This window comes from Physeter macrocephalus, chromosome 11 (assembly GCF_002837175.3).
Source record: "Physeter macrocephalus isolate SW-GA chromosome 11, ASM283717v5, whole genome shotgun sequence".
In the NCBI taxonomy this organism is placed as follows: domain Eukaryota; kingdom Metazoa; phylum Chordata; class Mammalia; order Artiodactyla; family Physeteridae; genus Physeter; species Physeter macrocephalus.
Genome location: NC_041224.1, coordinates 145875660 through 145901739, shown reverse-complemented (window position 1 = coordinate 145901739; position 26080 = coordinate 145875660). Strand labels below are relative to the sequence as shown.

General features: G+C 41.2%; 1 protein-coding gene across 1 annotated transcript in view; it reads right to left on the bottom strand.

Moving 5' to 3' along the window:
• Positions 1–18477: 18477 nt before the first annotated feature.
• The window catches only part of PPP1R36 (protein phosphatase 1 regulatory subunit 36), a 33247-nt gene continuing 25644 nt past the window's right edge, over positions 18478–26080 (bottom strand). The window contains exons 8-11 of the mRNA XM_028495114.1: positions 20015–20057; positions 19514–19692; positions 19240–19431; positions 18478–18661 (exon numbers count right to left, since the gene is read on the bottom strand). Coding sequence (XP_028350915.1) covers positions 18478–18661; positions 19240–19431; positions 19514–19692; positions 20015–20057 — 598 coding nt within the window. The remainder of the gene's footprint in view (positions 18662–19239; positions 19432–19513; positions 19693–20014; positions 20058–26080) is intronic.

Here is a 26080-nt window from a genome sequence, read left to right as displayed (position 1 = left end):
CTGGATAGGAGTATTTTCCAGTTAAGGCCTGACCCAGGGCATATGCGGGAAAAGTATTCAGGAGTTTTGCTTATCTTTTCCTCATTAACATTCCAGTATCATGTTTTTTTGTTTGTCTGTTTTCTCAGTAGATTCTCTATTGCTGACTAATTCTGTACTTGTGACATAGTTGTTAACTTTGAAAATCTCATATTTTTTTTCACTATAGCTCTTGTGAGCCATTTTTCGTCTTGTATTTGTGGTATGGGTCATTTTTTAAAAGTGTGTCAAGGCCAATCTAAAAGGGTCACAGGGAGTTTAGTTCTCACTATTTGGGATGTTAGCAACTCCACCTAATTTGGTATCATCCACCAACACAAGATGCTTATTCTCAACTCTATCATGTGGGTCACTGAATAAAGTATTTATATAAACCTCTTTTCCCATAAATATACTTTTCTAGCTTCCAGATTGCCTGGAAGTGCTGAACTGAATTACATTTTAATCCTTTCCAAGAACTGTAGTTGATTATCTGAGCTTTATGCCGACTTATGAAAAAAAAAATCAAGATTCACTTTCACATCTGAAGAAATACTGATGTTTGGCCACTGCTCAGTTCCTGGAAGACAACTAAAGTTGAATTTTTTCTAAATACAAGAGGGACAGCAATGTTCTTTGGAAGCAAAAGCTTGGCCTGTATATACGGAACTTACTGAGAGGGCTCTGCCCCTCATCTTGTTTCTGGACTGGCATTCCTTCTAGTTATTGCTAAACAGAGAAAAATTACAATCTGGTAGCAAACCAGGGCAACTATAACCTTAAGGACTGGAAGTCTTTAAACACAAGTTTTTATATTGTTTATTTTGTATCTTGTATCCTAGAAAGGAGAAGACAGGTCTTCTTTTATAAAGGAAGTTTCATGGCTTCTTCTTTGCTTTCATGTTTGCAGGGCCAACTGATGCACTGCTCATGTAAATAAATCCCAGACCTGGAGAACCACCTGGAGAGTTTGGAAAATTCACATGGTCAGCCTCTCTCTAGACTTCCTGAATCTCCATCTTGTAGGTGTTTTTTTTTTTCTTCCAGTTTTATTGAGATATAATTGACATACTGTACAATTACAGTATGTAATTGCACAGTACAAGTACAGTACAAACACTGCACAAGTTTAAGGTGTACAGCATGATGATTTGACTAACATTCATCATGAAATCATTACGACGGTTTAGTGAACATCCATCATCTCATATAGATACAAAATTCAAGAAATAGAAAACAAATATTTTTTTCCTTGTGATGAGAACGCCTAGAATTTACTCTCAACAAATTTCACATATAACATAACACAGTAGTATATTGTCGTGTCGTACATGACATCTCTAGCACTTATGTATCTTATAACTGGAAGTTTGTAACTTTTGACCACCTTCACCCCATTCCCCCTCTGCCCACCCCCACCTATCCCCACATTCCGCCTTTGGTAACCCCAAATTTGACCTCTTTTTCTATGGGTTTGTTTCTTTACTTTTGAAGAATAATTGACCTACAACACAACGTTACTTCCTGGTGTACAACATAGTGATTTGATATTGCTATACATTTCAAAATAATCACCATGATAAGTCTAGTTACCATCTGTCACCATACAAGGTCTCGGGTTCTCTGGTTGTAGGGCTCGAGGTCCTAGAGCTGATGTTGGCCTGCTGGCAGGTGGGGCTGGATCTCAACAGTTGGCTGCAGGGCCAGGGGGCCCGGGGCTAGTGCTGGCCCACTAGTGGATGGAACTGGGTCCCAGGATCTCTGGCTGCAGGGCCATGGGAGTCCCAGAGCTGATGTCGGGCTGCTGGTGGGCAGGGCTGAGGCTTAGGGGCTCCTGGGGCTGGTTCCCTCCCCCGCCCCACTGATGGGTGAGGTTGCATCCCAGTGCTATATTACCAGCCAATTGGTGGGCAGGGCTGGGTCCCAGGGTAGCCGGGTCCTTAGAGGAGCCTAGGGCAGCTGACCTGCTGATGGGTGGGTCTGTGTCCCAGCCCAGCTAGCTGCTTGGCTAGGGACATCCCAGGATTGATACTGGGCAAGTCTGGGTCCTGGGGCTCATAAGCTAGAGGGAGGATTCTAAAATGGCACTTGCCACCACCAGTGTCCTTGTGATAGAATGAGCTCCCCAAAATGACTGCCGCCAGTGTCTTATGTCCCCAGGGTGAGTCCCAGTTATCTCCTGCCTCTCTGGGAGGCTCTCCAAGGTCAGCAGGTGGATTTGACCCAGGCTCCTTTCAAAGGACTATTTCTGCCTTGGGTTCCAGAGTGTGTGAGATTTTGGATGTGCCCTTTAAGAGTGGAGTCTCTTTACCACAGCCCTCTGGGTCTCCTAAAGTTAAGCCCCACTGGTATTCAAAGCCAAACATTCTGAGGGCTCGTCCTCCCAATGCAGGACTTCCTGGCTGGAGAGCCCAGTGTGGGGTTTGGACCTCTCACTCCTTGGGGAGAACCTCTGCAATTGTGGTCATCCTCCTGTTTGTGGGTCCCCTACCTGCAGGTGTGAGTCTTGACTATACTGTTACTCCACCCCTCCTACCCACCTCATTGTGGCTCCTTTATATTTTTAGTTGTAGAAGATGGCTCTGCTAGCCTTCAGGTTGTTCTCATTGATAGCTGCTCTATAAATAGCTGTCATTTTGGTGTGCCTGAGCGAAGAGTTGAGCTCAGGGTCTTCCTACCCTGCTGTCTTGGCCACACCCTTGTAGGTGATACTGAGATGTGGGGGAAGGATATCTCTATTTTTTAAAACCTCCCCAAATTGGTTAAATCATTTGTAGTTAAATCCCTGTAATGAAACACCAAGCAGCCATTTGAAAAGGGAATAAATCTACATGTGCTTATATGGAAAGGTCTCACATTAGCCACACAGAATGTGCAGTAAGTTCCCATTTGACACGAATTCATCCTGAATTTTTGATATTTGTATATACTTACATACATAGCATATATGTATACCGTGTACATTTAGATGCATCACCAGAGGCACCTGTCAATCAGAAAGAATGCCACCTGTAGTACCAGAGCACCTGTGCCCAGTGTAACACCTTGAGATGATGGATTGTAGGGAAGAGAGAGGGTCCCAGGGGAGGGACCAGGGAGCCTGGGGCCTCAGGGGGCTGGGAGCAGTGTTTATTTACCAACTGACATGGAAGTATTTCATCATTTTCACAACTGGGTGAGGCTTAGTCCTGCATTTACATTCATAAATCAATCCTGGAGGGATACCTAAGAACCTGAAACTAGCAGTCTGTCAATCAACATTGGCTGATTTAAGAAGACAGAGAATTTACTGGGAGTACATTGGGTAGAATCACCAGGAAGGCTTGGGAAACATACAAGAATTAAAGGAGAGTGGACAACAAGCTATAACCACAGACAAGACCACACTGCCGAACCAGTCCGGTAGCCCCCTTCTGCCACCACGCCTGGTGACTGGAGGCTGCCACTGGCACCACTGCCACTTGCAGACTTTGGAATACACTTTGGAAGCGCTTAGCGCATCATCTTGTGACTGTTTAGACATCACCTTCCCCTCACACTGGACTGTGAGCCCCTTGAGCATAGGAACAGTATCTTATTAATCTCCCAGTTTCCAGACCCCATCCCAGTCCCTGGCACAGCGTGAGCAGAAAGCTGAATAAAACAAATGAGCAAATAGAATTTAATTGCCAGATATTAGACTAATATAGGCAGAGAGAGTGACAGCTGTATCTGGCCGTGTCACTTTAGAACCTCAAAAACGAACAGGTACACATGCTTTCTCACCCTCCATTTCTCCCTTATGGCTGGTCAGATGTGGTTTCAATAAAAACACACGGCTTGGGTTTCATGGTGGATTCATTCTGTATCTTTCTCTAGATTGAACATTCTTTTCAGCAGAGATTTGTATAAAACCATGGTGCCATGAAGTGATTATCTTAATTTCAAATGTGAGATCAAGACGAAGTGAATCTAGGAGCCAGCTGTACTTGCATTTGTTTTAGAGCTTTTGTTTTAATTGCGCACACACATTGAAAGAATATCCAACCACACCTCTGAGCCGTTCCTAAGCAAGCAGCTAGAAATCAAACTTGTTTCATATCGACCAGGATTCCAGAGAGAAGAAGCAAAAATAAACTCTGTCTTAAGAGTTGCAGTGATTTCCATAATAGCCAAATAAAAGCCAGGAGTTGAGAACATATATCAGAATTCAGTCTCCACTGGACCTGCGAACACACTACGTAACTCTTGCAGTTTCATCTGCTTTTTTCCAGGCCATGAGGAGTTGGAAGATGAAGGATAATAACCTGCTAATAACAATCACAATACAAAAATAGTAGGTGGTCTTTATTTATGATTATATACTAGCCACTCACAGAAAAAGACCTGGTACAATTAACTATAAAATGCATAAGCTCAGAGAAATGAAAACTTATGTTCACACAAAAACTTGTACATGAATATTTATCACAGCTCTATTTTTAATAGCTCAAACTGGAAACAATCCGTATGTCCTTTGAAGGATGAATTAAACAAGCTTCGGTACAATCACATCACAGAATACAACTCAGCAATAAAAAGGAACAAATTATTTTTTTTAATTTTTATTTTATATTGGAATATAGCTGATTTACAATGTTGTGTTAGTTTCAGGTATACAGCAAAGTGATTCAGTTATACATACACATACATCTATTCTTTTTCAGATTCTTTTTCCATATAGGTTATTACAGTCTTGAGTAGAGTTCCTGTGCTGTACAGTAGGTCCTTGTGCTTTTTTTTTTTTTTTTTTTGGCCGTGCTGCACAGCATGCGGGATTTTAGTTCCCCGACCAGGGATAGAACCCGTGCCCCCTGCAGTGGAAGCACAGAGCCCTAACCACTGGACCATCAGGGAATTGCCCTCCTTGTTGATTACTTATTTTATATATAGTAGTGTATATATGTAAACCCTAACCTCCTAATTTATCCCTCCCCCTACTTTCCCCTTTGGTAACCATAAATTTGTTTTCTAAGTCTGTGAGTCTGTTTCTGTTTTGTAAATAAGTTCATTTGATCATTTTTTTAGATTCCACATATAAGTGATATCATATGATATTTGTCATTCTCTGTCTGACTTACTTCATTTAGTATGATAATCTCTAGGTCCATCCACGTTGCTGCAAATGGCATTATTTTATTCTTTTTTATGACTGAGTAATGTTCCATTGTATATATGTACAACATCTTCTTTATCCATTCATCTGTCCATGTCTTGGCTATTGTAAATAGTGCTGCAAAGAACAAACTATTGATACATGTAACATCTTGGATGAATTCCCAGAAAGTTATATTGAGTGAAAAAAAACCAATGCCAAAAAGTTAGGTACTGTATGATTACGTGTATATAGCATTCTTGAAATGACAAAATTATAGAAATGGAGGAGAGATTAGTGGTTTCCAGGGGTTAAGGAGAGGGTGGGGACAAGATAGAAGTGTGTGGTTATAAGTGTAACATGAGGGATCCTCATAGCAATGGAATGGTTTGTATCTTGACTGGATCAATATCAATATCCTGGTTGTGAAATTGTTCTGTAACTGTGCAAGATGTTACCATTGAGAAAACTGGGTAAAGGGTTCGCAGGATCCCTCTGTATTATATCTTACAACTTCATGTAAACCTGCCATTATTTCAAAATAAAAAAATTAATTTAAAAAAGAAACAAAAGATATAAGCAACACAAAGTTGTGAAGATAGAATAAAAATCTGAGAGACCAAAGCTCTAAGTTCTTATGATTAAGCAGTAAATTTATTTCTGTGCTTCCTTGAAGCAAAAGATAAAGAGGAAACCAAGATAAGTTATATATTCTTGTTCTGTGATGAAAGTAATCACAGAAAAGTTTTTCCCCTGGCAGTCAATTCTAGAAGAGAAATGAACTTAAAATAGAACCCACAGGGCACAAAGTAAGATCTACAGAATTGAAGCCGACTCAGAGCTCAGGTGCTGTTAATTTTAATGTTTGATGATCCATGACTTGGTTAAGGGATCCTAGGGGGGAAAAATGATATAACTTTCCCAGCTGGTCTTACACATAAGTGGAGTAGATATCACCCAATAAACGCAGCTTCAGGGAAACCAAAAAGACACTTTCCAGCCCAGCTATGTATTTCCTATGCAGTGTCTGAAAGTCCACCATTCAGAATGCACTACTTTGGCTAAGAATTTTTGCTATCTGTAATTCTTCTGAAAATTCAGAGACTGGGCCTTGCTAAAGTAATGCACACAGAAGGGGCCTCCGGGCATCTAAGATAATCAAAAGAACTTGGGGAAAGAGTGTCACACCCTCTGCTTTTCCTCCTGTGACTGCAGATGCCTTTTCCCATTAAGGGCAACCCCCAACCTGTGCTTCCCATCCCAGCCCTCAAGGTCTCAGACCCTACAAATATCCCCTACCTCTACTAGATCATCTGTATCAGCATACAGACACGTTCTAGTATCTCCCGTCTCTAAAAAGCCAAAATCCAAGACAACCCAACAATAAAACTATATCCCCTTGACCCTACATCTCCCCCTATATCCTGCCCCATTTCTTTCCTCCCCGTCACAGCAAACCTTGCATTGTCCACAGTCTTGGTCCACTTCCTCACCTGCCTTTCTCTACTCAGCCCATTTCAAGGGGTCTCCATACATCCACACCTCCACACCTCTGTACAGTTGACCTCCACGTCCCTAAATCTGATGGTCACCACTCTGTTGTCATCTTACTAGTTCTCTCTGCAGCACTTCTACCCAGCTGCTCACTCCCTACTTCATGTCACACTTTTATCTCTGGTCTTCCACTTTTCCTCTTACCTCACTGGCTGGTTGGCACATTCTGAAGTTGAGTTGTTGGAGCACGTAAGGGGTTTCCTGCATGTTGCTTGTTCCTCCTCTGCCCCCCCTAAGCTGTAGAGTGACCTAAACTGATCCTTTGTCTTCTCTAGCTTCACTCTCCTTAGGTAATCTTATCCAGGCCCACAGCCAGTTACTTCCAAATCTGTATTTCCAGCTCTGGTCTCTCCCCAGAACTCCTGATCTCTATATCCTAAGGCCAGCTCAGCTCTACATGGATGACTAGTTGACATCTCAAATTTAACATTCCCAAATAGAACTCGAGATTTTCTCCTTCAACCTGTTCCTCATCCAGTCTCCCCTGTGGGAACACCAAACACCCAATTGCTCAGGCCAAAAAGTTCAGAGGTTTCCTCACCTTCTCTTTTCTCATCCCCAGCATCCAACCCATCAGCAAATCCTGTCAACTCTACCTTATCCAGAACCCACCCCTAGTCCAAGTTGCCATCTTCCCTCTCCTGGGCCACCTCTGTAGCCTCTAACGGGCCTCCCAGCCTCCACTCTCCATCCCCCACTCCCAGCCCATTTTCCACACCGTGGCCAGAGCAATCCTTTCAAACTAAATTGGATCATATTACTCCTTTGCCTAAGATCCTCCATCTGATTCCCATACCAATTAGATAAAATCCCAACATCCGGCCACAACCTACAGAGCACAGACCGTCTGGTCCCTGCTAACTCCCTCTCAATCACCCTCTACCAGAGGGGGCTGCAGCGGCGTCGAAGGGCACAGGCCATGTTTGCCTTGTCGTGGGGACATCCTCCAGGCCTAGTGCAGCAGGTACACAATAAATATTTGTGAAACAATGAAGCAGTGGTTTAGTAAGACAAACTGACAGTTCTAGACTGGTAACAACAGCTCTGTACCTCAGGGTCCTGGCTTGAAAAGCCAGCACTGTAACCACCGTTCTTCCTGGTTTGCCGTGAGACCTAATGGAAAAAAATTTTTCCAGCTCTAAAAATCCACCCAGTTGTTCTTTAATGGGTCCATGTTACAGTGTGTGGCGTGTGATGACATTTAGGGCTCCTCCTCGCTTTATTCTTTGTGTGCAGTGACACAAAACTCTTCGGTCTTCAAGCAAAAGCTCCATTTGTGCTCTTTAGGTCTGCATCAGCGTGTGATTATCGGCCACGGTAAGGCATGTGTATGAAGGGAAAAAGCTGAGTGTGAAGGAGGAGATCATTACTCCCAAGTAGAGCAACAGCATTTGGGGAGGAAGCAGCACGTTCATCCAGAGTCAGTGGGCTCAGAGAAGTCACGTGAAAGAACACACGCCCCTGAAGGAGAAAGCGTGCTCTAAACCCACGGCCGGATCCACAAGAGGCCTGACTGCCCTGCTGCTGGCACAGTCTCAAGTTGATCAGTCTCAAGCTGTCAGAGCGTGTCACTGATTCTCTGCTTTTTGTTATTGTTTTCTTTTCCTGGAGGGTGTGTTTTGTTTGTTTGTTTAACATTCTCACACATGGTTTGGTCTGCACTTGTAAAGTAAAAGGACTGGAGAAGAGGACGTAAAAATCACCAGTCATCCTGCAGTCACGTCCCATAGTTTATGGAGAGTTGATACCTACTCATTTTTTCTCATCTTCCTTTCCATTGTCTGCCTTTTTTTTTTTCTTCTGTAAATGTTTAAATCTGTGCCTCTAAAAAAGGGTGAGGGAGTGTTATAAAACAACAATATCAAAACAAATTTACCAAAAATTCTCAATATCAAATATTCCCTGATTATGTCATAGACATATGAATATATGTATACATTATATGTAGTATATATACCTTAAAATACGTGGCTTGTTCAAATCAGGATCCAAGCAAGGGCCACGCATTGCATTTGACTGATGTCTTTTAAGTCTCTTTTTTAAACCTAAAGTTTCCCTTTCCCTCCTTTCTTCCCCCTTGTCATTTACTGAAGAATAGGGCATTGTTTCTATAGAGTTTCCTCCATTTTAAATTTTTCTGATGGAATCTCTGTAGTATTATTTAGCATATTCCTACTCCCCTGAATTTCCTATAAATCAAATGTTAGATTTAGAGGCTCAATCTGCTTTGGGTTTTGTTTTCTGGCAGGAACACTTCATAGGTGGTGGTGTATATTCCCATCCAGGCACCTGAGGACTAGATGTCTCTCGTAATGTTAACTACTGCTGATAATCATTGCCTAGATCCGTTATTCCATTAAGGTTTTGCAAGATGGTAAGATTCTAACTCTATCATTCCTTCTACATTTCTGACCTGGAATATTTCTATACAGAGAAGTTTTCCCTCATCAACCATTTGGGTTGCCCTGAGATACACTTTGAAATAAATCACTGCCTGCCAGGAAAAAGAAGCAAATTCAAATGCACCAGCTGTGCTGCTTGGTAAGAGTGTCATCAGAGCGTCAGTGCAGAAGGAGGATGGAGTGACCAGTGGAAACGAGATGTGAGCCCCTCCTCTCCGGGGTCCTCATTATTTCTGCACAGATGATTCTGAGCTGGCTCATTGCTGAGCCTGTGGTAGTCTCCACTTCACAATTTAGCCTTACCTGCATGCTCCCCCATGCTGTTACTGAGCTTTGTCCTGACTCTGTAGGTCAACCCTGAGGACAGGAACCTTACCTTATGCTTGAGTCCCTGATAGACCTCGCAAGGCACTGAGCCCTGCTTAGGCTATCAACAAATGACTGATGACCGTTTGTAAATCCAAGAAGATAAGTCATTTATTTTATCATTATCATAATCGTCCTCAAAAGCACTTCTGAAGTGTCTATCTGGTCACAGGGCTGCGTGGAATGACACAGTTCCACCCTTCAATAAGTTTTAAATCAGTGATGGACAACACCACCACAGATGGACATGAAGGAGCCAGATATCTGAACCAGCCCTAAATGAATACACAAAATACTCAAATATATTCAAAAGGTAATATATTACTGCCAAATTGCCTTCCTGAAGGCTCATACCAGAGTATACTCTCCCATCAGTGTATGAGAATGCCTACTTCCCCACCCACTTGCCAAGATTAAACATGATCACTTCTCGGAATCTTTGCCAATTATACAGGTGAAAATGGAATCATATGTTCTAATTTTACTTCCAATCAGTAGTGAGAATGAATACTCCTTCATCCTGGCCATTTGTGTTTCTCCTTTTGTGGCTAATTACCTATTCTTTTGCTCTAGGTGCTGTGGTCCCTTGTGCACTGCTGGATGGGGTGGATGCTAGATGTCACCACTCTGCAAGAAATCAGGGATGCTTTTGAAAACATATCTGTTGTAAAAGTAAAAATAGAAAATACATGTAAGCAAAGAAATGTTTCAAGAAAAATCATGCATAATCCTACTTTTCAGAGAGAATCGCTTTTAATAATTTAGTTATTTCCTTCCAGACTTTCTACACATATAATGATATGTGTTTTTTACACACATGGGATCTTACTATCTTCAGCTTTCCTGTAACCTGTTTTCCTCATTTGAACTTTTGCAATTTCTTCGAAGAATTGAGGCAGGAGATAGATGGGTCCCCCCGACCAGGGTAAGCAGTTGGAGATTTGTCCCCTGTGGACTGATACTCCAATTGTCCCTAGCAGGACAACTGAGAGAGAAGGCTGCACCCTGCCCAGATAGAAGATAAGAGACCACGTATTTCTCATTCTCGAAGTCAAGGAAACCTTCCCGACTAGAAAGCTCCTTGGAGGTCAAAAAGGGAGGGGCCGCCACCCCATAATAAGTGATGTCAACTACCCATAGGCCTCTTCGCTAGAATCCATCTTGGCTAAGAGATGCGCATGCACACATGGGAGGATCCTGAGATATACCGAATACAGACTCTGAATCAGCCAAATCAAAATGATTGGCCAAAGGAAACCAGGAAGAAATGCCCCATAAAAGTGATTCAAACTACCACAAGGGCGCAACTCTCTCTCTGAGTCCACCTGTGTGTCTATCCACACGTACTGTACTCTTTCTTTCTAATAAACACTTCACTTGTTTCACTACTTTCCATCTTTGTGGGAATTCTTTTCTGCAAAGCCAAAGGGCCAGGGCCTTGTCAGTGACCACTGGTCTAGTGGCTAGGATTTGGTGCTCTCACTGCCGCGACCCGACCTCAATCTCTGGCCAGGAACCGAAACCCCGCTTCAAGCCGCTTCAGGCCGAGGCCACCCAAGATCAGAATGCCAAATCAATGAGAGAAAGACAAATATAGAGTCCATTAATAGAAAAATAAGCAAAGGATATGAATAGGTAATGATCAGGTACTTAAGTTTAGATTGTTTTTCTCCCACCAGGCTGGAGGTGAGGTTGGTGGGTCAGGAGTGGCTAAGGCAGATGGAACTCCTATCATAAGTACCTAAAAAGTGTTTTTAACAAGTTTAACTGGGATCTGGAAAGCATTTTGAGATTCTGAGCTAAAAGATGGACAAATAAATTTCATCAACTAAGAACAAATACTTGGACACCATCTGCCTTGATCTAGAATTTATGACAAGGTACTGTTATTTTTATTATCTGTGCTACTATAATATAGTTCCTTGAGTTGGGTGATGCGTTTACTTGAAGAAACTCAATGCATTTCACATTATATTATTTCTGTGATAAATCAGAAAAGGGGAAGCACAAATGACCAATATGAAGAGGTATGCATCCTTACTGTTAATAGAAAGTATAAATTAGAATGAACATACAATTCCATTTTTCACTACCATAGAATTGGCAAGGATTCAAAGGAATGGTAATGCCCAGGTGAGGGGTGAGCATTCTCATACACAGATGGAGATAGCCTTGCTTTGGGTCTAGCTTTGGGCAGGAAATTCAGCAATCGTAAGGTCTTGAGAAGGAGTGTGCTCTTTGATGCAGCAATATCATTCGCAGGGCTTTATCTTAAGGAAAAGAGCAGTAGTTTGAAAAAAAAAAAGAGCAGTAGTTTGAGAGACAAGGTATGTATACAAGAATAGGGGACTGGGCAAGGACACTGTGACATATTCATACTACAGAATACCACAGGGCAATTAAAATCATGTTTTAGATGGGTACTGGCTGAGTTCACGATGTATTTCTCTCTGAAGAAGGGAGGCTGCAGACAAGGGTACACTGCACGACCTCATTTTTGTTTGTACATAAATGCACACAAATGACTGAAAGGAGATTCACCTAATTATTAACAATGAGTTATCCTGAGTGATGAGATTATGGGCATTTATTTTTTTCTTTGTGTTTTTTAAGGTTTCTTTTTACACTGAACAAGGATTACTTATGTAAATTAGGCAGATGATATCATTAAAAATTATTTCTAGAAGAAATACAGGTTGACATGGGGCAACCACCAATAGACTTAAGACTTTGATTCTAAATAGCTCCAATGTTCTGACACTGGCCAGTTGATGGGGGACAAGTGTCCCCCGCAAAGGTCCTAGGCCTGGGTGGCCATTTTTGTGCCAGGTTTCAGTGTGACCTGAGCTCTTTGGTCCTAGCGCATTCCCCCTTTGCTCTGCTTAGGCCTCTGGGTTAGACACAGGAGAAGTAAAGGAAATGAGAACAAATCATTCTGCATAAGGAGGACAAGGGAGGCCAAGGTGCAAAGCAAGTGGTGCAGGACACCAAGCCCCTTAGCATGGCTTGCTTGTCTAGATCACCTTGGGCACCACCCCACAGAGAGAAACTCAGAGGCAGAGAACAACTTTATGAACCCGCTGCCAGACACAGACTGCTCTGGAGATGTCCTGCAAAAACAAGGGCACAGTTCACCCTATGCTCTCAGTCCCCTGAAACTGCTTGCTTTCTGCAAAATGAAACTTGTTCAGAGGGAGGAGAGCTCAGTGGCAATGGGCTTGGAGGAGGCACATTTATTTTTCTTTCTTGGTATGAAAATTAGCTAGAGTTCCCTGGTGGCCTAGTGGTTAGGATTCCAGGCTTTCACTGCCGTGGCCCAGCTTCAATCCTTGGTCAGAGAACTGAGATCCCACAAGCCATGCAGTGCAGCCAAAAAAAAAAAAAAAAAATTAGCTAGAGATCAAAATGCCATATGCCAAGTTCTAAGTAGGATGATTTGTATCTATGATGGAACTGAAGCTCAAAACAGAGGTAAAGATGGAAACGCTGACATGGTTGGACAGGCTGAATCCTAGAAGAGGATGATGATTCAAATGTTATAGGACCCTGCAGCCCGAACAAAGGCGGGATAGAAAGGGTTTTGCAGCCCCTGGAAAAGGTTAAGAAATAAGATACCATCTTTTGCACATGAAGAAGTCCTCATTGCTCCCCTAGCCAACCCCACAGCCCAGCTCAACTGCACAAGGCCCCATCACCACTCGATTTTCAGGTCTGAGCCCTGTGAGAACTCCAGGAAGCATCCCCAGATACCCCCACACCATCTCTGCCTATCCAGACCCCTCACATCTTCCAGAGCCGTCTCTATGCCCATCTCCCAATCCCTTGACCTGAGAGGCTCTCTCCTTTAAGCCCTACTGCATAGTGTTTCTTGATTTCTGGCTTCTAGCCTCCTTTTTGGTGCATGTGTTTATCTTATTCTTCCACTTCTGTGCAGAGGGCAACCTGAACAAAGACCATATGTGGTCCAGCTCTATGCCCACATATCAGGTACGACATAAGTATTTGCTGAATATTTTTTAAAATCAACTTTTTATTTTAGAACAGTCTTAAAGAAAAATTGCAAAGATATGATAGAGAATTCCTGTATCCCCACATCCAGTTACTGATTATTAACATCTTATATTAGTATGGTACATTAAGGAACCAATATTGATACATTATTATTAACTATAATCCATGCTTTATTAGGACTTCCTTAGTTTCTACATAATATCCTTTTTTTTGTTTCAGGATCCTATCCAGGATACTAGATTAGATTTAGACATCATGTGGCAATTTCTCAGACTTGTTTTGTTTTTAATTGAGATATAATTCACATACCATAAAATTCACTCTCTTAAAGTTTACAATTCAGTGATAGTCTATTGACAAAGTTGTGTAACCATTAGCACTATCTAATTCCAGGACATTTTTATCACCCCAAAAAGAAATCTTGTTATCAGTCACTCCCCATTCTCTCCTCCCCTTAGAGTCTGGCAACCACTAATCTACCTTGTCTTTATGGATTTCCCTATTCTGGACATTTCATATCATTGTAATCATAGAATATGTTGCCTTTTGTGTCTGGCTTCTTTCACTTAGCATGATGTTTTCAGGCTTCATTCACCTTGTAGCATGAATTAGTACATCATTTCTTTTTATGGTTGTGTAATATTCCATCGCATGGATATACCACATTTTTGTTTATTCATTCATCATTTGTTGGTCATTTGGTTTGTTCCACTTTTTTGGCTATTATGAATGATGCTTCTTTGAACATTTGTGTACAAGTTTTTGTGTAAACATATGTTTTCAATTCTCTTGGGTATATATCTTAAGAATGGAATTGTTAGGTCATATGGTATATGCTTAACTTTTTGAGGAACTGACAAGCAGTTTTCTAAAGTGGCTGCATCATTTTACATTCTCATCAGGAATGTTGTGAAGGTTCTGATTTCTCCACATTCTCATCAACACTTGTTCTTCTCTAACTTTTTGCTCATAGCCATCCTAGTGGGTATGAAGTGGGATTTCACTGTGGGTTTGATTTGCATTTCCCTAATGACTAATAAAGTTGAGTGTTTTTTCATGTGCTTATTAGCCATTTGTATATCTTCTTTGGAGTAATGTCTATTCAAAGCTTTTGCCGATTTTTAAATTGGATTATTTAGTTTTTATTGTCAAACTGTAAGAGTTCATTATGTATTCTGAATACAAGACCTTTATTACATATAGGATTTGCAAATATTTCCTCCCATTCTGTGAATTGTGTTTTCACTTTTTTCTTTATAACAGCTTTATTGATATATAATTCACATGCCATAAATTCATCATTAAAGTGTACAATTCCATTTTTTTTAGTATATTCACAGAGTTGCTATACAATCATCACCCCATTTTCTTGATAGTTTTCTTTGAAGCACAAAAGTTATTAATTTTGATGAAGTCCAATCTATTAATTATTTTCTTTGGTTGCTTATGTTTTTGGCGTCATTCATATTTAAGAAACCATTGCCTAACCCAAGATCATGAAGGTTACACCTACATTTTAAGAGTTTTCTAGTTTTAGTCCTTACATTTAGGTTTATGGCCCATTTGAGTGAAAGCTTATATACAGTGTAAGGTAGGAATCCAACTTCATTCTTTTGCATGGGAACATCCAGTTGTCCCAGCACTGTTCGTTGAGAAGACTATTCTTTCCCCATTGAATTGTCCTGGCACACTCGTTGAAAATCAGTTGGCCATAAATGTATGGGTTTATTTCTGGACTCAATTCTATTCCATTGATCTAAATGTCTATTCTTATACCAGTACTAAACAGCCTTGATTTCTGTAGCTCTGTAGTAAGTTTGAAATCAGAATGTGTTAGCCCTCCAATTGTTTTTCTTTCCAAGACTGTGTTGGCTATCTATTACATTTTCATATTAACTGTAAGAAAATTAAAGTAAGAAACTTCAAATTGTCTTCTAAAGTGGCTGCATCATTTTGACTCTGCAATGAATAAGAGTTCCTGTTGTTCTGAATCCTCATCAGCATTTGGTATTGTCAGTTTAGCCATTCTAATAAGTGTGTAGTGGTATCTCATTGCTTTTTTAACTTCCATTCCCTAATGACAAATAATGTAGAGCATCTCTTCATATGCTTGTTTGTCCTGAGTATATTTTTTTTGATAAGGTGTCTGTTCATACTTTTTGCCCATTTTTTGACTGGACTGTTTGTTTTCTTGTTGTTTTTAAGAGTTCTTTGTATATTCTGCATACAAATCCTCTATCGGATACATGTTTTGCAAATATTTTCCCCCAGCTTGTAGCTTGTCTTTTTGTTCTCTTACTTGAATATTTTGAATTAAAAAACCCCTCTTGGTAAGCTTAAACAATGCACCTGCTTAAAAACCATTAAAGGGTACCCATTCAAGACTGCTGCTTTGTGAATTACAAAAAGGGACTCCACCTGGAAAGATCCAGAATGAGGTGAAGATATGCATTTGGATCTCATTCCCCATCCACTTCCTTCGCTGGTGACTTTGTGCAAGACAAAAACTGCACAATCACACTGCAACAACCCACACTGATCTTAAGTGTATCCATAATAGACTTATAGAACCCTCCATGATAGGGCTCTTGCTTATTCTCCAGCCACATCTCATCCTTCTACCCTTCCTCTCTACAGCCTCAAAAGCCTTATCTCAGCAACTTGAAGGAGCTTTGCTTCCAGCCTCAAGACTTTCATATGTTTCTTCTGCCAGAGTGGCGGGCTGACTTTTCAGATGACCCCCAGTGATCCTTACCTCCTGGTGTTCATGGCCTTGGTGGTCCCCTTCCCTTGTGAGTGGGCTAGCCCTTGTGACTTGCTGCTAGTGAATAAAGTAGAGCAAAAGTGATGGAATATCACTTCCAACATTAGGTTGTAAGTGACTAACTTCTGTCTTGCTTGCACATTCTCTCTTCCTCTCTCACTTGTTCACGCTAATGAAGCCAACTGACATGTTGCAAGCTCCTTTTGGAGAGACTCGTGTGGCAAAGAACTAAGAAAGGTCTTGGGCCAATAGCTTACGAGGAGCCGAGGCCTCAGTCCAACAGCCTGAGAGGAACTCAGCCCTGCCAATAACCACCTGAGTCATACTGGAAGCAGATGAGGCCTCTCTTTTGCAACATCCATCATCATTGCAATTAGTTCATTATCTGAGTATTCATTTCCTATCTGTCTTCCCCAAGACTGTCAGTTCCAAGTCAGAGCTGGCTATACTTTTTCCATACTGAATTCCCAGGACTAAACAGGGTGCCTAACACAGAGTGGAGATATAGTAATTGTAGAATGAAAAAATGAATCAACAGTTGAAGGAATTAATAAATGAAGTACACTGAAGCCTCATAGGTCAGAAAGGAGGCAGGAAAAAAAAGCCCAATGCCCTAGTAAAGACAGTTATAAAAGTCCTACAATTCCCAGGGTTTATTTTTTTAAATATCAAGAAACAAAAAACAAAAAAACCCCAAAAACCAAAAATCAAAAATCAAACCATGTCAACATGTTCTAGATAAAAATTTGTTACGACAGTGTGTAACCAAATGCTCTATGTAAATAAAAAGTCCAAGAAGGGTTCGTTCATAGTCCAGGATTTTTTTTCTTTTTTTTCCCCTCTTTTTTTTTCTCCCCCCCTCTTTTTTTTCCTTTTCTTTTTTCCCCCCTCAGGATTTTGATTTTTAAAAACTTTGCAGTTTTAACAGGAATAACAGGAATTGACCTGGAACATAAAGGATGAGAGTGAAGACAGAGTGCCTGCTGAACAGAAGCTGCCCCACATGATTGACAGGCTGGAGCTGCTGTTCCTCTGCTCTTGATATTAAATCTGGGAAAAAGCATCCAGTTTTTTCCGTTAAACGAACTTTTAGCTAAATGCAGAAAGGAGGATTTTTGAAGTTTGGGGATAAACCTGTGGCCACAGAAAGGTAAATTCAGACCGGTTATTTTAGTTGGCGAAACTCCTATAGGACTTTTTAAATGATGATACTATATAATCAGCAGCCAATGAAAGGGTTTCATCAGCGGGTCCTAAGCTTCACTGCCTACCAGATAATATCCAGCTCACTCCCTGGTGGGGCATGTGGAGGCTCAGCTGACCTTTGCAGCCCGCTCTTCTTCTGCTCCCCCTCGCACACCTTGCCCCTCGCACACCCATGGGTGTGCCTTCCTCGGTCACAGGGCATACCTTTTCATCTCTGTGCCTTTGCACATGGCCTTCCTCTGACTGGAGGTCCCCCTTTAGTGCCACCCAGTCCCTGCCAACACCAGATTCAAATCTCAATGCTCCCGATTCCCCCAGAAGTGAGGGCTCTACTGATCTGTCTCAAAGGGCACTTGGATTTACCTCTTTAATGGCCTTTAACACATTCAATGTTGGATCATTAGCAGGCATGTGTTTTACTGATCCTCTCTACTACTCAGACCAGAGGATATGGTCTCTGTCTTGATGACCTTTTTTCCTTACCTTTTCCAGCACAAGGCTTTGAATGGAGCAGGGGCTTGAAACATATGTGTTGTTAAATGAATAAATGAAAAAAAATGAATGAAACATATATGCTAAAAGGCTTTTAAATGAGTCAGATGTACTGTATATCCCAATGCCAATAATAATATAGCCATAGAAAGAGATTTAATGTTAAAAATATTCAATTTGCCTTTTTATGAAATTTTGTTTTCAAATGTACCAATTACACTCTCTCATGAAACAAAAAGGAACTTAGAAATGAATAAACAGAATGTTTCTTCACTAGTCCACTAGAACACTCACTAAATGTCCTAATACATTACTCTAAATGGTCATGTAAAAGCCAAGGAAGTAAATAAATAACAAAGCAAACTATTAAATATAGGAAAATGAGCTTTTCAAAAGCTTTCTGGAATTCTTTAGTCTATTGCTGAACTTTTAACAAAATAATTTGAACAATTTTTAAAGTTTAATAATAAACACTAGTCCTGTATAAAGTGATTAAGTCAAAGTAGTTTACTTCAAATACAGGAATTAATTACAGAAATGGAATGTACAGATTATTTAGGGAATGTTGTTTGAGAGGACAGCGCTCTCATGACTAAGTCCAGTGTATCCTGAATCCTCATGTTATTTCTTTCTATCATGGAAGACTGTCTCCCAGACTTCATGCTTTCTTCTGTATCAAGGGGGATAAGGGTATGGGGGTTGAACTGACATCGAGGCTCCCCCAGGATGCCAACTCTGTGGAAAGAATTATTGGTATAGCTGAATATTTGCTGAGGCCAAAGACTAAGGTATTGGGTTGGCAAAAAAGTTTGTCTGGGTTTTTCTGTAACATCTTATGGAAAAACCTGAACAAAGTTTTTGGCCAAGCCAGTATATAGTTGACTTGTGCGTGTGTATAAAGCTAAGACTGATACACACACACACACACACACACACACACATCTATTTCTTAAATATGGGTTCAAAAACTCGACCCATAGCAAGATTTTGTACTGGCCCTTCCCTTATTTCCCAAAGATGATTCTTCTAACAGGAAAACCTCAGTCTTACAAAGTCTGCTACTCACATCACCAAATTAGAACTATTTGAAGTCTAGCATAACTTTCTAGTTTTTTCTAGTCTAGATGGGTATACCAAGAGCTGATCTGGAAAGAAAACAGGTCAAGAGGAGGAGGGGATGGTAGGAAGACGGTGCTTCCACCTTTGTTCAGTTTTCTGGCAGAGGCACCATGTCTGAGCCCTTGCCCCTCCTGGGTCCCACCTAGGAAGCAACATTCAGCCTTCTCTCCTTCCTCTCTCCTTGGGCCACTTACATTGGCATGTGCACAGAGTCCAGATTTTCCTTGTGCTCTTGCATCCGGGCTGGGAATTTCATGCCTACTTGATGGTACTTTTTTCCAGAGATACTCTGAGCTTTTTCTCTGAGAGAGGGCAGCAGAGTAGACATGACTGGAGAGCGCACGTTAATGGCTTTTTTCATAGCTGGGCGCTTTGCCATCATTCTCCTGGGGGTGGGGGTGACATTTAGGTCACATCATCTTGTTTTCTAGAAATGTCCTTGAGCTTAGGAGAGTCAAAAGGTCATACCTGAACTGTACAAAAGTCATGCGTTTCTTTTTCCCTCCTGACTCTTCATCCTCGCGCTTCCTTCGAGGAATGTTGAACATGTCGGAACGAAAGAGCCTCCCTATTTCTTCCTCAATCTCTGTGAAGTGTTGACGTCGGAAGACAATCCAGGCTACATACGTACAGAAAGTATAAAAGGACTACGACAGAAAACAGACGAGAATCGGAACCCACAGTTATGACATGAAAAGCTTCCACCTGTCTATAGAACACTACTAAGTAGTCGCAAACCCAGGTGCCCCGCTCTCTCCACATGCCTGAAGGGCTGCGGAAAATTATACATGTACTCACCTTTGCAGGAGGAAAATCAGACTAAAGATTTAAGGAGTGGCACACAGCTTATTAGTATCCTTTGTAGAAAGGATATTCATTAAAAATAGGTGCCTGACAAATGTCTATTGGTTGTTGCTATACTTCATGTTTCATATCAAAGAGCAGAGCCCCTAAATGTAAGTGACTCACCTCAAAGAATTTCCAGTCTTTCTGTGTATCTGATATTTTCCCCCTGAAATATAACAAATCACAACTATAGGTTGGAAAGGGAAGTTTAATATTTCAGTGATCTAGGCAACCCCTTATCTTCAAAAGGCCTTTTGCAGATGATTAGCTGTGGTCCCATACCTATTTAGTCACATAAATGCTATCAAAAGGCATTGATAATGAGTGCCAATGTCTTTTTCTTCAACTTCTTAGGTTACCCAGATCAAAACCTCTAGCGTTTGGTCAAAAGTTTATCAACATATCCTGTGATAAACCATAATGGAAAAGAACATGAAAAAGAATGTATATATATGTATAACTGAATCAATTTGCTATACAGCAGAAATTAACACAACGTTGTAAATCAACTATTAAAAAAACTAAAAAACACCCCACTAAAGTGGGGTTCATAAAAAAGCTAATCAATATAAATTCAGGATAAACGAGCCAGCCCTCGCTGTATTCTTCCAAATGTTTCTAGTAATGTGAGTGTTAGGGAGGTGAGGAGAGTGGAAAGGTGGTGAAGAGGTAACACAAGGTGTTAGTAGGTACGGAAGTAAAGAACTAGAGGCTAAGTCTAAAATAAAGAAAAAAAAATCTTAAACAATGGTTATGCCTATTGGGTACAGAAAGAATCAGAAACAAAACAGACACAGGTCTATCTATGCCATACAATCAACTGGCTGGGAAGAAAAGTGCACTCTTCCTTCTGAACGAGGTATGTAGACCGAGCCTTGTCTCTTAAAGGTAGGTAAACGCCCAAGAGTCCTTGCAACACAAATTCAGTGTTAAGGGTACTGGCATGGGCACACTTAGTAAACTTGGCCTCCCTCTCCATTCAGAACACAGGCCATTCTAATTCTGATTGCCAGCCTTGGGAAAGCAGGCATGGCCAGGGGAGGACTTGAGAGTTGAATGACGCGGCTATGCACCTGCAGTCACTTGATCAGTCTTGGGGACCAAGGCCAGACCCAGGGCACTCCAAGGTTGATCCTGGGTCTGCTTCTGCTTTTGCTTTGGGTTTCCTTGGAGTAACTGACTCCTAGGATTGGCCCTGGTATCAGGTTCTCCAGAACTGTCCCGACTCCCATGGTCTGGGGAAGTTGACCCAAACTCCTCAGGACCTCCAGCTTTTTCACAGAGACTTCATGGTCTGTATGGGCCCAAACTAGCCCTCCATTTGGAGGAACCACTGAAGAGGTGGTTCAGCTTTTACTGGGGTGGGTCCCGGGGTGGGTCCCTCCCGGGCGGGTCCCTCCCCTCTGGCAGATGCTTCATTTCCTCACGTGCAAGTCTTCAACAAAGAATTAAGGCAACAGTAATTACAGTGAACATTTACTAAATATGGACTATGTGCCAAATACTATGCTAAGCCCTTTACATTTATGATCACATTTAGTTCTCACAAGATTGCATGATTATTCCCACTTTACGGGTGGGGAGACTGATGTTGAGACTGAAGTCCAAAGACATATATTTAATTAGGGACAGGGTATGAACTAAAAATCAGGCCTGTCAGGTCTACACATTTGTCCTTGTAACCCAGAATGCTAGGAAAATAAGCTTTTTCTTTAAAATATTTTAGAGTTGAAACCATTAAACAACAGAGCCCAGCAGAAACTTTTTAGGACAAGCCTCCTTCTGTGTCACCTAAAGCCTTTACCCAACAAGAGTGCTTCTGTGGTATTCCCGCCCTTCCACTGCCTCTGCCAGCTGAAACCAGAGACCATGCACACCTGTCAAGCTGAAGCGGAAACTAACCAAACTCTGGTTTTGGAATACTGAGTTGGCCTGTGTCCTTGGGAGAAGGTTTAGAGCAGCATTTACGCTGGCACAACCCAAACCAGCACCATCTTAGCAAGGTTTTGAAATGACAGAGTGATTGACCAGGAAACACACACTTTCTCTCCTTTTCTTTCGTTTTTCTTTTTTTAAACATTAGAAGAGAAGGTACCATGAATCTCCTCTCCTTTTCCTCAAGTTGTCACAAAACTGGGACTTCTTTCTCTCTTAAAGTCCACAGCAAACCGATATAGCTCACAGTGCAGAAATTAAGAACAGAATGTAGTGGGTTTCTTCTGACCCTTCTTTTTTTTTTTTTTTTTTTTTAAATTTCTTTTGACCATTCTGATTTAGCTCTGCATGTAAAACTGAAATGAGTTCAGGAAATGGAGCCAGAGAATGAGTACATTTGGGAATGAGCACATTTAAATCTGCCAGTTCATCTCTTGCTGGTGAATCCTGAGTCGTTTTCCTTTTCTAAAAAATTATTTTTATATTTTAATTTTATACATATAAAATAACTATAAATATATTCTATAATTTTAATAAGTACATAATAATTATAAATTGGTTATAAATTTAGAAATGTACTGAGTATAAATAACAAATTTAGGCCCTCCAAATCCTCTACAAATTGAAACAGGGTTGATAACAGCGCAATCCAATAGAAATATAATGCAAGCCACAAATGTAACTTAAAACTTTCTAGGAGCCACAGTAAAAAGAAACAGGTGATATTAATTTTAATAATATATTGTACCCCAGCCCCCCAAATCTTATCATTTCAATATGTAATCAATATTTTAAATTATGTTTATTCATTTTTAAACTTTTTGTATAGTGTATATTTTACACTTACAGCACATTTCAACGTGGACCAGCCACATTCCAAGTGCTCAATAGCCACACGTGGCAACTGGCTGCCGTGCTGGTCAATAAAGACGCAGTACATTTACCCATGAGGGCGGAATCCAAAGGAAAGAGGGGAAAGCCAAGCTGTTGGTAAACCCAGAGATTGTCAGTGGCCTGTTATGTGCTTTCTTATTCCTTCTTGCTATATTAGACTCTTAGTTCTAAACCAAAATGAGGAGAGCTTATCATATTTTTAGTCATTCCTGAAGGGGTGCAAAGCCTAGGGCCAGACCCATGGGGTTCTGGGCTGGAGAGAGAAAAAAACTGTGCTCCCACTTGCCCCCTGCTGCCTTAGGTGAAGTCAGGTTTAAATGATGGTCAAGGCCTGCTCTGTACAAGGGAAGAGAAATTTCAAAGGAATGTGTTTGGGGGAGGGAAAAGAGGCCTTGGTGCAAGTGACTGGAGGTGGCAGGAGGAGGGCTTAAAGATGATTTAAACACCTGAGCTTCAAAGAAACGCCTTTCTCCCCATCCTCATCTCCACAGCCAGCCTCTTTGGTCACCAGTCAGGTGACAGCTGCACTGACCGCAGAGGAGGAGGGTATACCTCCTAGGGTAGAGGTGGGGTTGGAGCCAGAATTGGCCATAACCAAAGATCAGATCTAATTCTATGGCTTGTGCCATGAGGAGGTTTTCTTATCTACCACGGAAAACACAGAGAGCTTTTACTGAACATGTTCATCAAAATTTTGCCAAAGCTTTTGTAATATCAGGATTTCACAGATGCATTTACAATAGAAAGGCATGTCCTCCTACTTCTCAAGAAATATGAAAGCACTAAATTAACAGCCCCCAAATTGCTGGTTCTACTAAAACCGTTAATTTATCTCCAGGGATAAGGTGTTCTAATCCAATATTAAGTATGCATACATTAGAGAGAAAAATTAGAAAATACACATGAAAATGTTCTCATGCGAATATCAGATTGTTCACATTGCGAAGAAGTTAGTTAAATAATGATATGTTAAAATCAGGTAATCACTCACAACTGGCAAAAACATTGTCCTTATCTTCTCCTAGATAAAAACAACCAAAAGAGCAATATAAACTTCATTCAAGGACACAATCAACACCCACGGCCAATTAACAACTTTTACTGGTAAGGACATGCTATAAACTGTTTTCCTCAATATCCTTTGTTCAGCAATTTGACCTGTATAAAATTTGTCATGTGAATGGTGGCTGGTGAGCTCCAAACTGATTCTTCTCCAAATTGCTATCCAACAAGCAGGAGGAAAGTAGGTGACATTGCCTACAACGGCAAAAAGACCATCTGGAAATGAGCTAGTACTAAACTGAGGCAATCACTTACTTGCAAACATGAGTTCCTTTAAAAGTTTGTATAAAAAATATATTGTAATAAAAAGGTACTGTTAAAAGTACAACTTAAGTGGAGGTTCTATAACTAGGAAACTAAAAGATATGATAAAATCTCTAATTATGGGGCTTCCCTGGTGGCACAGTGGTTGAGAATCCGCCTGCCAATGCAAGGGACACGGGTTCGAGCCCTGGTCCGGCAAGATCCCACATGCCATGGAGCAACTAAGTCTGTACACCACAACTACTGAGCCTGAGCTCTAGAGTCTGTGAGCCACAACTATTGAGCCTGCGTGCTGCAACTACTGAAGCCCGCGCGCCTAGATCCCGTGCTCTGCAACAAGAAGCCACAGCAATGAGAAGCCCGCGCACCGCAACGTAGCCCCCGCTCGCCACAACTAGAGAAAGCCCACGCGCAGCAGTGAAGACCCAACACGGCCAAAAATAAATAAAATAAATAAATTATTTTTAAAAAACTCTAATTATGATATATTTACAGTTTGTTTTTCATCTCCAAATTAGTTTGCAATGCCTATGTTCTTTTAAAAATTGAACAATATGGGCAATATATTTTAAAAATTTTTTTAGAGTAGGTGTTTTTCTAACCTTGTTATGGACTGAATGTTCGTGTCTCCCCCTACCACCCTAATGCATATGTTGAAGCCCTTAAATCCCCCAATGTGGTGGTGCTTAGAGGCAGGGCCTTTGGGAGATAACTGGGTTTAGATGAGGTCATGAAGGTGGGGCCCCATAATGGGATTTTTGTCCTTTTAAGAAGAGGAAGAGAGACTAGGGTTCTCTCTCTCCACCATGGGGGACACAGTAAGAAGGCAGCTATCTGCAAGCCAGGAAGAGGACCCTCACCAGAGCCTGACAATGCTGGCATCCTGGTCTCAGACTTCCAGCTTTCAGAACTATGAGAAAGTAAATTTCTGTCATTTAAGCCATCCAATCTGTGACAATTTGTTATGGTAGCCTGAGCTGACTGATACAAAACTTAAAGTCTAGTTTTCTTAATTAGATGTGACGCTTTAAAGACAGAAGAAATTAATGTTAAGTTGAGAAAAGGTGATTTTTACAAGTGATTAAATAGGAAAATTTATAAAGTTGACTATAATTTTACTATAATACCTTTCTTAAAAGTTTTGTCAAGAAGAGAAAACACCACTTCTTCCTAAATAAGGGAGTCTGTGGCAAGCTGAATCTCTACCAAGAGCTCTAGGGACCCGGAAAGGCCTTCTGTATTTGGGCCACAGGAATGTTTTTTGATGCTGAACTCTCAATCCCCAATTTTAAATCCCTCTCTATTCCTTCTACTACTACGCCTCACAGGAAAGTTCTGACCAGGCCAAAGGGAAGCCCTCAAGCCAAAGTCACCTACCCGAGGAGTCCCATGTCTGGCAGGAATGAGCCTGCTTTAGTGTGTCCGCTGCCCTCAGACATTGGCTGGAGGCAGTCCATGGGAAGAGTGGCCTCAGCACAAACCTGGTGGTGGATTCAGAGTGCAGCAGCAGGGGCCGCTGGTCAATTACACCCTGCACTGTAGCAGATCTGAGTGGCACGTTTTCATGGCTGCTGCACTGGAAGACAGCACTAAACCTGTCAACTCCATAAAAGAACTGAACGTAGCAGTGAAAACTCTCAAGAGCAGAAATGATGTAGTAGAATAAAGAATGAATGTTGCTGGAGATGCATTAAGAGGGCATTCCCAAATCATGGTAAACCACACAAAGTGAATCACAGAGATGGTAGACATGGGAAGCAGACTGGGTATAGCTACCACTGTGGACAAGAAGGGTGCAAGAGAAGAGAAATGGCCAACAATGCCAAATAAAACCAAAAAACAAAGACAATGAGCCTGAACTGAAAATATATTGATATAAACATTAATAAACATCAAGTCCCTATTTGAGAAAATCTCACATGCATTTTTGCCTTTAAACATTATAGACCAATGTATGTCCTTATAAATAGCCAAGAAGAGTGGAGAGAACATACTTGCCCCTTAGACCCTGGAGAAGCCTGGAGCGAACCTATT